Source organism: Mugil cephalus, chromosome 11 (assembly GCF_022458985.1).
Source record: "Mugil cephalus isolate CIBA_MC_2020 chromosome 11, CIBA_Mcephalus_1.1, whole genome shotgun sequence".
NCBI lineage: Eukaryota > Metazoa > Chordata > Actinopteri > Mugiliformes > Mugilidae > Mugil > Mugil cephalus.
Window position 1 is genome coordinate 6635059 of NC_061780.1, and position 12316 is coordinate 6647374.

General features: G+C 41.8%; 1 protein-coding gene across 5 annotated transcripts in view; it reads right to left on the reverse strand.

Annotated features, from left to right (window-relative positions):
• Nucleotides 1–242: 242 nt before the first annotated feature.
• grik5 (glutamate receptor, ionotropic, kainate 5) overlaps nucleotides 243–12316 on the reverse strand; it is a 77016-nt gene continuing 64942 nt past the window's right edge. For 2 of the 5 annotated variants that reach the window (XM_047598719.1, XM_047598718.1), the window contains 4 exons: nucleotides 11031–11256; nucleotides 8170–8298; nucleotides 7083–7249; nucleotides 243–5838 (listed from right to left, as the gene is read on the reverse strand). In XM_047598719.1, the coding sequence (XP_047454675.1) occupies nucleotides 5212–5838; nucleotides 7083–7249; nucleotides 8170–8298; nucleotides 11031–11256 (1149 nt within the window). In that variant the 3' untranslated portion in view covers nucleotides 243–5211. Of the gene's footprint in view, nucleotides 5839–6504; nucleotides 6542–7082; nucleotides 7250–8169; nucleotides 8299–11030; nucleotides 11257–12316 lie in introns of all 5 variants that reach the window. The other 3 variants (XM_047598722.1, XM_047598721.1, XM_047598720.1) reach the window with 3 other exon arrangements.

Below are 12316 nucleotides of genomic sequence, written 5' to 3' on the forward strand. Positions count from 1 at the left end.
ATCCTTCATGTGGAAAATATACTTGACACTATACATTTTTCGTGAAACGAGCGTTTGTACTCTTAAAATTCAAGCACATTTCTTGCTGATCATTGTTTTCATACCTGCAGTAGGTTACATGGTGCCTCGTCCACCCCTGGTGTCCAGATCCGCGTATCGTGTACATCAGACAGAAGAAGACAAGATGAAGTACTATCATGAACTGCTACTTCTGAAGAGCAAACACACGCATGTCACAGAAGGACTGTTTGAATAATTTTATTCCAAAAGAGTTTTGTGTGTCTATAGGTTTGAACAACAGGGCGGCCTCTCTGAAGAACATCGCTGCACCTTCATCCCTTCCCCAACCCTTCACCCACAAGCACACTATAGAGCCTCTCGCTCCATAGGAATAATAACAATTTAATCAATTTAATAATCATCAGTTTCAATAATCCATTCAGCACTAGTATAGAAATATGAAAAAAAATACCAAAGGAAAGAACATAAAAGTAAATAAATGTTTGTTTGTTTTGTGGAGTAACACATCAGACACCCCACCTTCGACTTGTTTTGTGACCCTCCCTTCCCCTTTAGATTCGCACAAGTAATATTTCGGCTTGTGAGGGTTCATTCGATCATCTTGCCTCCCAAATAGCGGGGAAGCTGTGGAGAGGCAAGCTGATGCAGCTGATGGTTTAAAGCTGTTGATAGCTGCCTACCAGCTATGTGGTGCTGTCACATTTCAAGATTTGAGAATTCATTTGGACAATGCAATAAAGAAACTCTAAAGACAAATACAAAAAAAAATACAAAAACATCCAGTGGGTTTACAGACTTTAGACAACAAAGGAGTCAGTGATGTGGTGGATGAGTATGTTTGTGTTTGCGTGTATGTAAAGGTTGGCTCGTGTTGTCTCGTCAGGATTCTGGTCACAAAAGCAGAAGTAAACGGAGAGAGAGAGAGGCATCACATCAAACGTGCTTCTGCTGACAACAATCACTCAGAGAAAATGCATAATGTGTGCAAACATTGTGCGACAACATTATCGCTCATTATCTGGAGCGCAGCAGCGTTGACAAATCTGCCTTACCCCAGTATGCATCATTTTATACAACAGAGCAATGTTAGCCTGGACAACCATGCCGGCATGAGGAATTTGTAGAGGGTGGACTGGTGGCTTTTCATGCTACTTCACACTTTGTGTTAGTGCTGGATATGGGTGGGCAGGAGGCCAGAGAGGGACCACATCCTAGTTGCTGCAGTTGCAACTCCTCATATATGTCATATATAGCCTGATGCTTACGAGTTAAACCATCTAAATTATCCTGGTTGTAGATTGCAGGGAAAAATCTGACAAGATGTATGCATTTACCTACTTAATTCCCTCAAAACATCACAGTTTTTTCACATGCACAGTGTGGTTCTTCCCACTGTGTGGCAAATCTGCCAGAAATACAACAGAATATTTTCTGTTCCCAAAATGTACTGAATACATTCAACATATAAACACGATGAAGATGGACATACACATCAATGCCGTTGTCCACACTGATTCTGGCTTTCTTCAGCTACATCTTGTTTGTCACTGCCACGTTTATGTCTCTCACAAAAACTCACCCAAAGTATTTATTCTACCAAGAGAGAAAGGATCATCTCAAGCGTTTAAATGTTTGTTAGGTGCTTATATTTTCTTATTTACTGTTTGAGCCAGTCTGTTCCAAAGGGGGTGGTTACATGAGCCTGTTATTCTGATTATTAGAGAAATGCACTATGTGCCAGTGTCCATGTAAATTAAGCCAGTTTTCCCTCAATACTACCTCACCAACCAGATAAACTTAATTACATGAATCTAATTATGTGTGTATAAAACTGAACAAAACATGAACAATAACTAAGTGTTGTTTTTGGAAATTGATCAGGTAACAGGTACCATGAATACTGCTGAGTCAGTGACCTGCAGAAATACTAATACATTATATGACAGCAATGAGAAATCAACATGTCATTGTAGGACTGATGTGTCTGCATTAAAAGCCATGCAAACACAATGCTGTTCAACAGAGTTACATTTACTCCTATGGCAGCATCATTTAATAATGTGTACAAATGATTAAAGAGAACTAAGACAAAGCCCCAGACGAACACGCCTGGTGTCTCGTGCGTTCAAGTGAATAATTTGATTCCATTTCATTCTTTTGTCATGGACACAAAACTAATCAGATTCATGTCCTCAAACTGCAACAAGGCCAGGGCTGCATTTGGATGAATATGATGATTGAGCTGCCAACAAAGTGCTGCTGTCGGAGGATCTATATTATGCTTCGAATGAAAACACAAACCTTTAAATCTGGCACAAGTATATTCTGCTGCAACATTAAAACAGCAGAGCACTTTAGTTCCAGCGAAACAGCAGTCAGTTTGGGATTTATTGGAAATTATTTTGTGGCACAAATTAGTTCTGGCAAAACAAAAAATGACTGTCATGTAATAAATGAACATGTCCCCCGACTCAACAGTATCTCAGGCAAATACCCTCCATATAATGAATTACTTTAAGTTAATTTTTGTGTCATTTCAATTGATTTCCTAACAACTACAAAAATATAAAAATATATAGCTTATAGCTTTTTAATATTTGCTGTAATCTACCATCTTGATTTTAGACAATGACTTGGTTTGAAAGCAGTGGCTGCTGGGTGGTTCAAAAGTGGTTTAAAAATAACATATTATGACAAATATTTAGTAGTAATGTGAAGTGTTTACAGTTTTAAGAAAAAGGGCAAACACGTGCACATCCACTGGTGTGTTCTCATTAAAGACCCTTACGTATGTACAGTGAGACTCATATATGTTTCAACACTGACACGATTTGTGTTGTTCAATGAAGTGGATTTTTAAGCTGCCTCTCGTCTTTAATTTGATGGTATTTACATTCTGACAGGAGGAAAGAAGTAGGGTTTATAACCATTTCCAGACACGGTCCCCAATGATTAGAGCACCAAACGTAATATGACAAATAAGCTTTGGAGGCAAGAAAGTACGAACTCTGGACCAATGAATGGAGTTCCTCCATTGTGATAGCTTGTCAAGTCTTTCCTGCTGCTGTATTCAGTTGTTTGTTGTCCATGGGTCTTAATCTTAGCGTTGTCTTTCAGCACATCTGGGTGGTTTACACAGTAAGTTTTAGGTCATTGTTCATCCGTACAGTGAAGCATTGCCCGATCATCTGTGCTTCACTTGGTTTAATCTAAGCAGAGAGTAAATCCTATACACTTCAGAATTAATCTGGCCGCTTCTGCCACATCATAAATAAACACTAGTGATCCAATGCCATTGGCAGTCTGCCTCCACTGTGTTTCACAGATGATGTTGTATGCTTTGAATCATGAGCCGTTCCAAGACACTGTTATAATTCATTCTGGTACAGGATGATCTGAGGTTCAACTCTCCAAACAATGCTCTCCCAGAACAGATATTTTCTGGCAACTTTCTACACTTGAGGCTTTTAAAGGATTTTTATTTGTCCAATTGTCATTGCAGCCCTACTTATTCTTACTTATTCTTATTGCCTAGACTGGTACACTTTGAGTAGGAGCTGCTGTAACGAGAACTTATTTCCTCTTGGGATTAATAAAGTGATTCTGATTCTGATTCTGAATACACGCGTACAGAAAATGTAATTCTTCCTCCAAACTGAATGAATACCACCACATTAAAGTCAGCCCTTTCTGCTCATTTTAACTTGAATGCGTTTTGATAAACAGCTAAAATGAAAAAAATAATCAGTTTCCAAACGTATATGAACCCAACTTTAGGGCTGCAATGATAAAAATAAAACAGATGAGATTCTCTTCCCAGCTCTCTTCCCACAGTGAAAACCGTGTATTTCTACAAACCCTATTTATCAGCACGTTTGCCTGTGTTCACTACTTCCTCAATGAGTCCCCAGCCACCGAGGGGAGTAATTAGGCGATCAAAAGCTTGAGACAGTATTGACAAGGCCGCGTTGAGTCTATCAGTCTGGCAGCAGCCGCTTCTGCGGACGGCCAAGTCGGTCTGCTGAACAGAGAGGGAAGGAAAGAAGCTGCAGCTACAGCCTGCTGGCGCATTAACAAGGCCCTTAAAAGATGCCCAGAATTAACAGATCAGGACAGATCTAATAATGGAAGTGGTTCAGTGGGGGATTTCTCATTCAAATTCAGTAGTGTCCTTTTCACTCTCTATCTCCTCTCTTTCAGTTATTCTCTATCTTGTCTCTATGTTGCTGGCTCGTCCGGCCTCTCTATCTCGTCTACGCTGGGTGAACAGAGGTGAAAAAGGAGTAAAGGCTTGGCAAGCGTTACCCGGGATAACGAGGGACATTAATTTCACATTTCAAAGCCTCTCTCTCTCTCTGTCTCTCTCTCTCTCTGTCCATTTTCTTGTGGCTGTCTGATTATCTAACACTGGTAGAAGGGTACTGTTGCTGGGTACATGGTTTTTCTCATTTGAGCAGTTAGAGACAGTCTTACAAGAAGCACAGATTTTGCACACACACACACACTGTAAAGAAAGGCAGACCAACATTTTTTTCTGCTACTGTTTGCATTAGGATGTTTTGAAGTAGTTTCATTCAACTTCCCGTCCAAAAAGCAGCTAAGGGGCACAGGGAGGGACACAAAACTCTCAAACACAATTAGCCATCGCTTCTGTAATGTATAATCCATATTGTCACACATAGTCTGTATTTAACTCTGAAATTTCCACTTAGAACAATGGTAACAAAACAAAGACAACAAAAGAAAAAAACAACAGGAAATAATTCTCTGGAAGTCTTTTAGTTGCTGTTTTAAATCTCATACGAATACGGTATGTCCTCCAGCAAGGCTTCATTCTGCTAAAGGGCTAATTAGCTTCCGGAGGGGTGGGGGGCACCCTTGAGCCTGACGGTGATGTGAGAGAGGAATGAGGAGACAAAAGGAGATGAATGGAAACCATCATCTGGTCATGTGCAATTCCTCTCATTTGTCCAGACAAGCTTAACTGATGATCGTCTTTCAGACAGTTCTCCATCTGCAGACCTCCGCTAGCTGCTGCTCTGGTTAAAGTCAATGTTTTGTTTTTTTCTCCCATGTTTTGTTCTCAGATGAATTTCACTTGTGGAAACAGTATTTCTCTAAGCAGCACAAATGTCCCCAGCTCACATCACTACAGGCCTCTCATCCCCCTCCCCCCAAATGTTTCTGATCTCACTCCTGGTCCCCAAGTAGGTCTGTCTTGTTGCTGCTCTGTGGAGGTGGGATGGGTCGAGGGGTATGAGGCGGGGGGCTGTGATGTAGCCGCCTTGGGCTCGGCCCCCCTCCGCCCTCACTGTCTGTGTTGGAAGAGGACGGGGGTGGGGGCGGAGGTAGCCGGGGAAGGGGGGCAGATGAAGGTGGTATTCTTGTTGAGGTTGATCCTATAGTGCTGCTTGATCTCAGGCTCTGGATCCTTCGGCACTCCTGGCAGATCCTCACGTGGGTGCAGCTGCGGGCGGGCAGCATCACTGGGGTGGGGGCAGGTGGAGGCGGGGTGGTGTTTGCTCCCAGTGGGTCATCTAGGATACGTTGGGGCCCAGGGCCCAGATCTGGCGGTGCTGTCCCTCCTGCTCCACCTCCGGCTCCACCCGTCAGGGGGCCAGCTCCGCTGTACAGCTTGCCGTTGCTGAGCCGCATCTCCCGCACCAGGCGCAGGGGCCGAGGGGCTCCGAGAGCAATGCGGGTGGGATGCCTCAAGGCTGCTGAGCTGCTCAGGGGCCGACGGCGGCGCATGCGGGAGCTCTTCTTACAGGAGACGGCGTTTCGGAACTCTGTGATCATCTCCTGACAGACAGACACCTAAAGAAGGAGAAAGGGAAGGACGGAAAGACGGAAAGACAGAAGGGAAGGAAAAGAGAGGGACGCAAAGGTAGGAGGAGGAGGGGGGGGTGCCACAGACACAAAGTAGGCAGGCAGCAGAACAAGACAGTGGTAAGGCGGTACATAAATAGAAGAGCAAAGGAAAAACAATAAAATTGAGAGAAAATGTAAAAAAAAAAAAAAAAAACAGAAAAAAAAACAACGCAGAGGCACCAAGGCAGACACAGTAGGCATGGTTAACAAAAGTTGCAGGAGAAGCGAGGGCATAGAGATCAACAAATAGAGAGGTGTTTGAAAATAGAAATGAAGAGGTTTATGGGAAGGATATGGACATGGACAGAGATGGGAGAATATCCAAGGAGCAGAGAGAGTTATTACAATCCAAACACACAAAACACCAAAATGCTGTTTAGTTCATGGGTACTTCATTATGACACTATGAACGGACAGGCAGGCCTGCAAACTCAGGTGCACATGTACAAAAGCTCTCAGTCACACAGCAGCTGTCACACACGCTCTAGGACACACTTTCACATGTATAAAAATATATTTCATCATTCCAACACGCGGCAAGCAAAATGCATAAATAAGTCCACTACAGACGAACATTCTCTTTGAAATCATGATGAAAAGTCATGTGCTCACATAAACAGAAACAGTATTCATTATTGGAGAACAGACACTGAAGGCCGAAATGACAGGAGGTGTGTGTTTGAGATAGAGAGACAGAGGGAGATGCACAGTGAGATGGGTGTGAAGTAATCCAACAATGGAAACGAAGAATACCAGCGTACATGTGAGGCATGTAAAAGAAGATACATCATGACATTTAATGCCAGGGAAATAAGATCACACTACTTCTTTATGCAAGCAAATATTGGCATTTCTCAATATTGCTTATCCATACTATCAGGTTTAGCCCACAAACACTTACTGCCATACTGTTAAACACCAAACACTAGAAGGGCACGATGACATCAAAACAGGCAGCACATGCAGAGGGAAATCCTCCATTTCCTGTTTATACTCGTCTTCACTACAGCCGTTCAGAGGCGCATACATTAACATTCCTCTCATCTCACGTGCACGTTATACATCAAACCTCAAAGGTTATCGCACACACACACAAATGGAGGCAAAAGCTGAAATTTACTCACTCTCACTCTCAAACAGACACAATACGACATAGTCAAAAGGGTTGGCGGGATGCCATGGGAACCTACTGGGGTGTGTCTGTGGGGTCGGCGAGGGCAGGTATGGGGGCATACCTCATCAGTCTCTGCCGAGCGTCGTGTCGACCACACAAACTCCATAATGGCCACGAACACGGCAATAATGAGGCCACATATCAGCACCACGAAGATGCCCCCAATGTTCTCCATGCCCAGACCTGACAGCGGGTCACAGAAGACAAACGTTAGGACACACACTACAAGCAGAAATACATCGACACTGTCATCAGTTTGTTGTCACAAAATAGCTTCGCTAGACAGGCGGAGACATGCAGGTTTATAGTATCAACTTTGTCTTTGGAGGAGTATCAGGAATAGTTTTCGCGTCACAGTTATCCCTCATCTCAAGTAATGTAAAGAATGGTATTTTCCAAAATGTCCAAGTATTTCTTTCTTAGGTGTTTTTTTTTTATCATAATCTGTGGTTTTATTCTGAGACTGTCTTAGAATTTAACTTGTGTTAGACTCTGCAGTTTATTTGACAGAATGGATTTTACATCTTAGAGAGGATAGATTAAAAGGTCTATAATGGTGCATTATGCGAAGTACAGGATCCACCTTGAACTACACAAATGATTAAAAATCTACAATTCTCAGGCTTATAAGCAAGCATCTCAGCTTTATGCACTGCAGATGAAAAACTCAACAACCAAATGTAAATGGCCTTGGGCTAAGTGGCTGAGCCAGTAACACAGTCACGGGGCCTTAAAATGCTTGAGATCAGCTATGCAGGTGAAGCTTAACGTAGTATTTAGTCACAAAAACTGTGTTAAAAAGAGGTTTTCATCTCACTGCAGAGGCACAAGAGCAGGGGGATTTTTGTCGTCTTTGTATTTGAGCCAGGCGCTGACTTTTAACGCACGCTAACAGGTTTACACGTCAGACGCACTCTCTCCAACAAAGCTGGTATTACAGTCCACCTGAGACAAACAGAAGACATTTGGGAAAGTAGATTGTGCTGAGTGTCCTTCACAGGGACACCAGGTGAGGCTGTACCATTAGGTAGAGTGAGGAGACTATAACTGAGGACATTAGAGAAGAAGGAAGGAGAGGAGACAGACAGCTGCAGTCGACTCACCCTTGGCACGGTGGTCCTCCTCTTTTGGACATTGGCCTCCCTCCCACCACCTCCTCTTCAGTATTTCAAGCCTGTTATTCTCCTGCAGCTGGAGGATAGCCAGTGTGATCTCATCTCTGAACGGAGACCCTGGCAAATGACAGGAAAGGAGGATAAGAGTAAGTGGTGGACAAGGTCCAGCACAAGAGGTGGGACAAGAGAGGGCTTATTTCAGAAGAGGGAGGAAAACATGAAATGATGGGCAAGAGAGATGACTAAGGAGTAAAAGGGAAAGAAATGCTGTAAGTGATCTTATGGAGAGCGTGAGGAGAGGATTACAGGGAGATAAACTGTGAGATTACACCAGACAGAGGCCATGGGACAGCTGCTGGTCACACAGAATACAGAGTATGTTACAAACACTGGAACATACAGCGAGAGCTTAAAGATACCGTTCAGCAGAGATTAGACATATATTTTCTTTGTTGCCATAGTGATGTTTAACCGTTAGGATAATTAGCAAACCTCAGTGTGATCAGACTTTTTCTTTTAGGAAACACTGACAATTTTACAAAGAGTTTGCGTCTTTGAAGACTTGCTGCTGTTTTTATTTGAGACATTTTTTTTTTCCAAAATAAATGCTGAAAAATTAATTGCAAACAGAACACAGAAAACTTTTTCCAATCCTTGTTTTCAAGATCAACCCTTCTTCTAGTGGTTAGGCTCTGTGAGGCGTTATAAATCAGTCACAAATACCTGTAGTCTTCTATACAGTGTATATGAGGTTTTTCTATTGAATTCTGTAGTATTGTCCTCTGAGTCTGATTATTATCTGATTTGTAACGATGCACGAGTTGTTACAGTGTATGAAATTGAAACCGCACCAGTATATTGCTAAAGATTTCAACATGTAAAGCACAAAATAAATTGATAGTTATACATACAATTTGTTTATCTGAAAAAAGCTCCCACATCATTACCATTAGTCCACATATGAGGATGGTTAGCTTAGCTTAAAAACTTAAAACAAACTCAAAACCATTGCTCAAAAAAGGCAGTGCATCTAAAGGTTGAAAACATTTCAACACTTGGAAAATCCAACAAAAATGTAAAAATGGTGAGTTGCAGTGTTCCCAAAATGTCTTTTTCTGCATGCTAAAATATGTGCATACATAGAGGCAGGATATATGAATGTGGCCCGTGTCTCCGTGTCTGCTCTCCATGCTAATGCACAGTAACTCTGCTTTGTCAATAGCACAAAGAGATATGGCCGAGCTCTTAATTAAAAAATATCACTGTGATGCAATGACACCTGCTCTGTGTGTTTAAAAGGGAGTTTTACAAGAGCCGGCAAAATAATTACCTGCATGTTGCAGGCAGTTTAAATACTTAACAGTACCTCAGACTGACAATAAATCAAACACGTAGAAGGTGTTTTTCAGATTGAATCGCTCACGAATCAGCTACAGCATGTGTTTATTAAAATGATTGCTCTCACATGGATTAATGAGTTGTATTTTTGTTTGTTTGTTTGTTTATGTAGCCTAAAGATCCAAGATAGTCACTCATGTTTTAACACCCTGCCCTCTGTTGGTCACGCTCAGTAACAGTATGACACTTTTTCTGCCAGAACTCACGTACACTACACTGTAACTGTTCACTAGCCCATTAGACTTAATACCTACTATAGAGGTTACTGGGGTTATAGGTGACCTACTTCCCTCTCAATTATAAATAGCTCCAAGACTAATGATTGTGTCCTTCACTATTTTAGGACAGAAGAAACTCAACCTTGTGCTCAAAGATTATCAGAAAGGCCTTTCGGGGCAACATTTGTACATCGTTTCATTTATGCAGGTGTCATTCTTGACATCTTTACAGTAACTGGGCATTATCCTCGTGAATAAAGCACATGGAATACACACAGTTATATACATTTTATGAGTTTGTCACAGATCAATGCTGTATGTCTGGCATGTCTATGATGGTAAGGCTTAGGCACTGAGCGTATCATGGCAAACATTACACAGCTGCCAGAACCCGTAACAAACCTTAATATTATGTAGGTCTCCCTTCTGCTTCCAAAACACAAGACGGCCACTGTTATCTACTTCTACTGTCAGTATGTGCTTATTTTAATAATGTAGAAAGATGAGGTGAACTGCTGCTTTTACATGATATCTAGAGAACATGTCTATACATTGTTCAGAGCCAGAGTAGCATTTGGATGGTTATGTCGGTGTTCTTCAGTCACTGAATGCATAAATAAATGTATTGCTATCTCTAAGTGGAACTCAGAGAATCATGCATAGTTTATAAAGTTCTTGTCTCTATCACTGGAACATCTTATTCTTTTAACACCCGCCTGTAAGACGACTCCCGCAAAAAGCAGGAAGAAAATGTTCAATTCTGTATCTCTGTCAGCCTCGTGGTGGATTGCTATCAGCTGAGCAACACATTTTATGACTTTGCTGATCGATTGCAGGTTTAATCAAACACATGGCAGCTGTATTTGTGACCTTTAAAAAGAAAAACTGGTGAGTAAAGGTTTAATGTTGGGAGCTGTTTATGTCTCTCCTTAAAGTCGTGAGAGGCTTTAAATAAACTCGTAAACTCATAATTATGAGCAGGCTTTTTATTAGATCATCCCTTTTATCATATATATACTAGAATATGTTGGTGGTTTTATGTTTCAACAATTAAAATAAAATGCGTTGCCATAATGTATTTCTGCATATGGTGATGATTGTGACTGACTGCCTCCTGGGGAGACTAACGCATGTAAGAAGGCCATAGATGTAATTTAATTCTGGCAAATAATTAGGTCTGAAGTTATTCTGATTTGATATCTTTATCAGTTGTTACAAGAAAAATCTTTTTACCCAGTGGCATGCCGATGCCATAACCCTTGGTGTCCAGCAGGCCTCCTATCTGCGTGAGATTACAGTTGAGGCCACGGTGGTACTCGTTCATTGTGCTCTCCATCAGGAAGGCATACTTTGAGTTGACCACACGGGCGATGCCCTCCTCTGTGCTTTTTACAAATACGCTCGGCTGCTTTGAGTTCATGTAGTTCCACATCCGCTGGTAGGTCTGGTACCTGGAGTTCTGCAGAGAAACGAGAAGGCCACAATGGGTATTAAACAATCTGTGTCTGTCTGCGCTCCCCAACATGTGCTATGTTTTGTATTAAAAGAAATAAGAGGGGGAACAAGAACAACAAATGCATCCTCGGTTATCAAAAGGGTGAGTAGACATAAACAGAGAATCTGGTGCGAACAATGACAAGCAGAGTAAAACATCAATAGTAAACGGAGGGGAAACCACAAAGATGAGAGGGAAAAAAGCGAGGTGAACCCAGGCAGCAGATTATTTGCTTGTAGCGTAGCTGATGCATCATCCTTCATACAGATGGAGGTAAATCAGCACACAGGAGGGGGATCAGCGCTTGACACAATATGGCAATCTCCACAACAGGATTAAGTGTTTAGAGTGTACAATTACATGTTGTATCTCTGCGTGTATTTGAGAAGAAAGGAGAAGAATAAAAAGGGTAGCATCTGTGTGTAATAAAATGGCTGTGCTTTGTATGTGTGTGTCTGTCTGTGCTTGGATTAAGAATTGAGTGGGGTTAATGTACTGTAGCAATGAAACTGGCTTATGTAGGCAAACACAGACCACTCATTCTTTCTGTCTTCAATACAGAACAAAACATTAGAGAATGAAAAACACACACACACACATTGGCATGTAGCCATTTCCCATGCATGTAAACAAATAAACCAAAGCATTTTTTTTCAACACTCACCTACACACACTCCCACATGCTAGCACACCTACACACAAAGACAAAAACACACACACACACGGGCGGCATGACAAACACAGATGTCGGCACAGATGCCGGAAGCGTTTTTATAAGCAAACACAGGCAGTCAGCCACTTAACACAAACAGCCATAAAGGAAACAACAGAGAAACTCAGAGATATGGTGACAAATATAAGGACGATCATTCCCTCCATTCACAGTAATGAAAACACAAGCACTACACTAAATCACACACACGCGCAGCTTATGAAAAGCCATTTCCTAAAATGGTATAAAGGCGATTCAGAAAATCAGTAAGTGACAACACAAAGAACCGTTTCACGCGATCACACAGACACA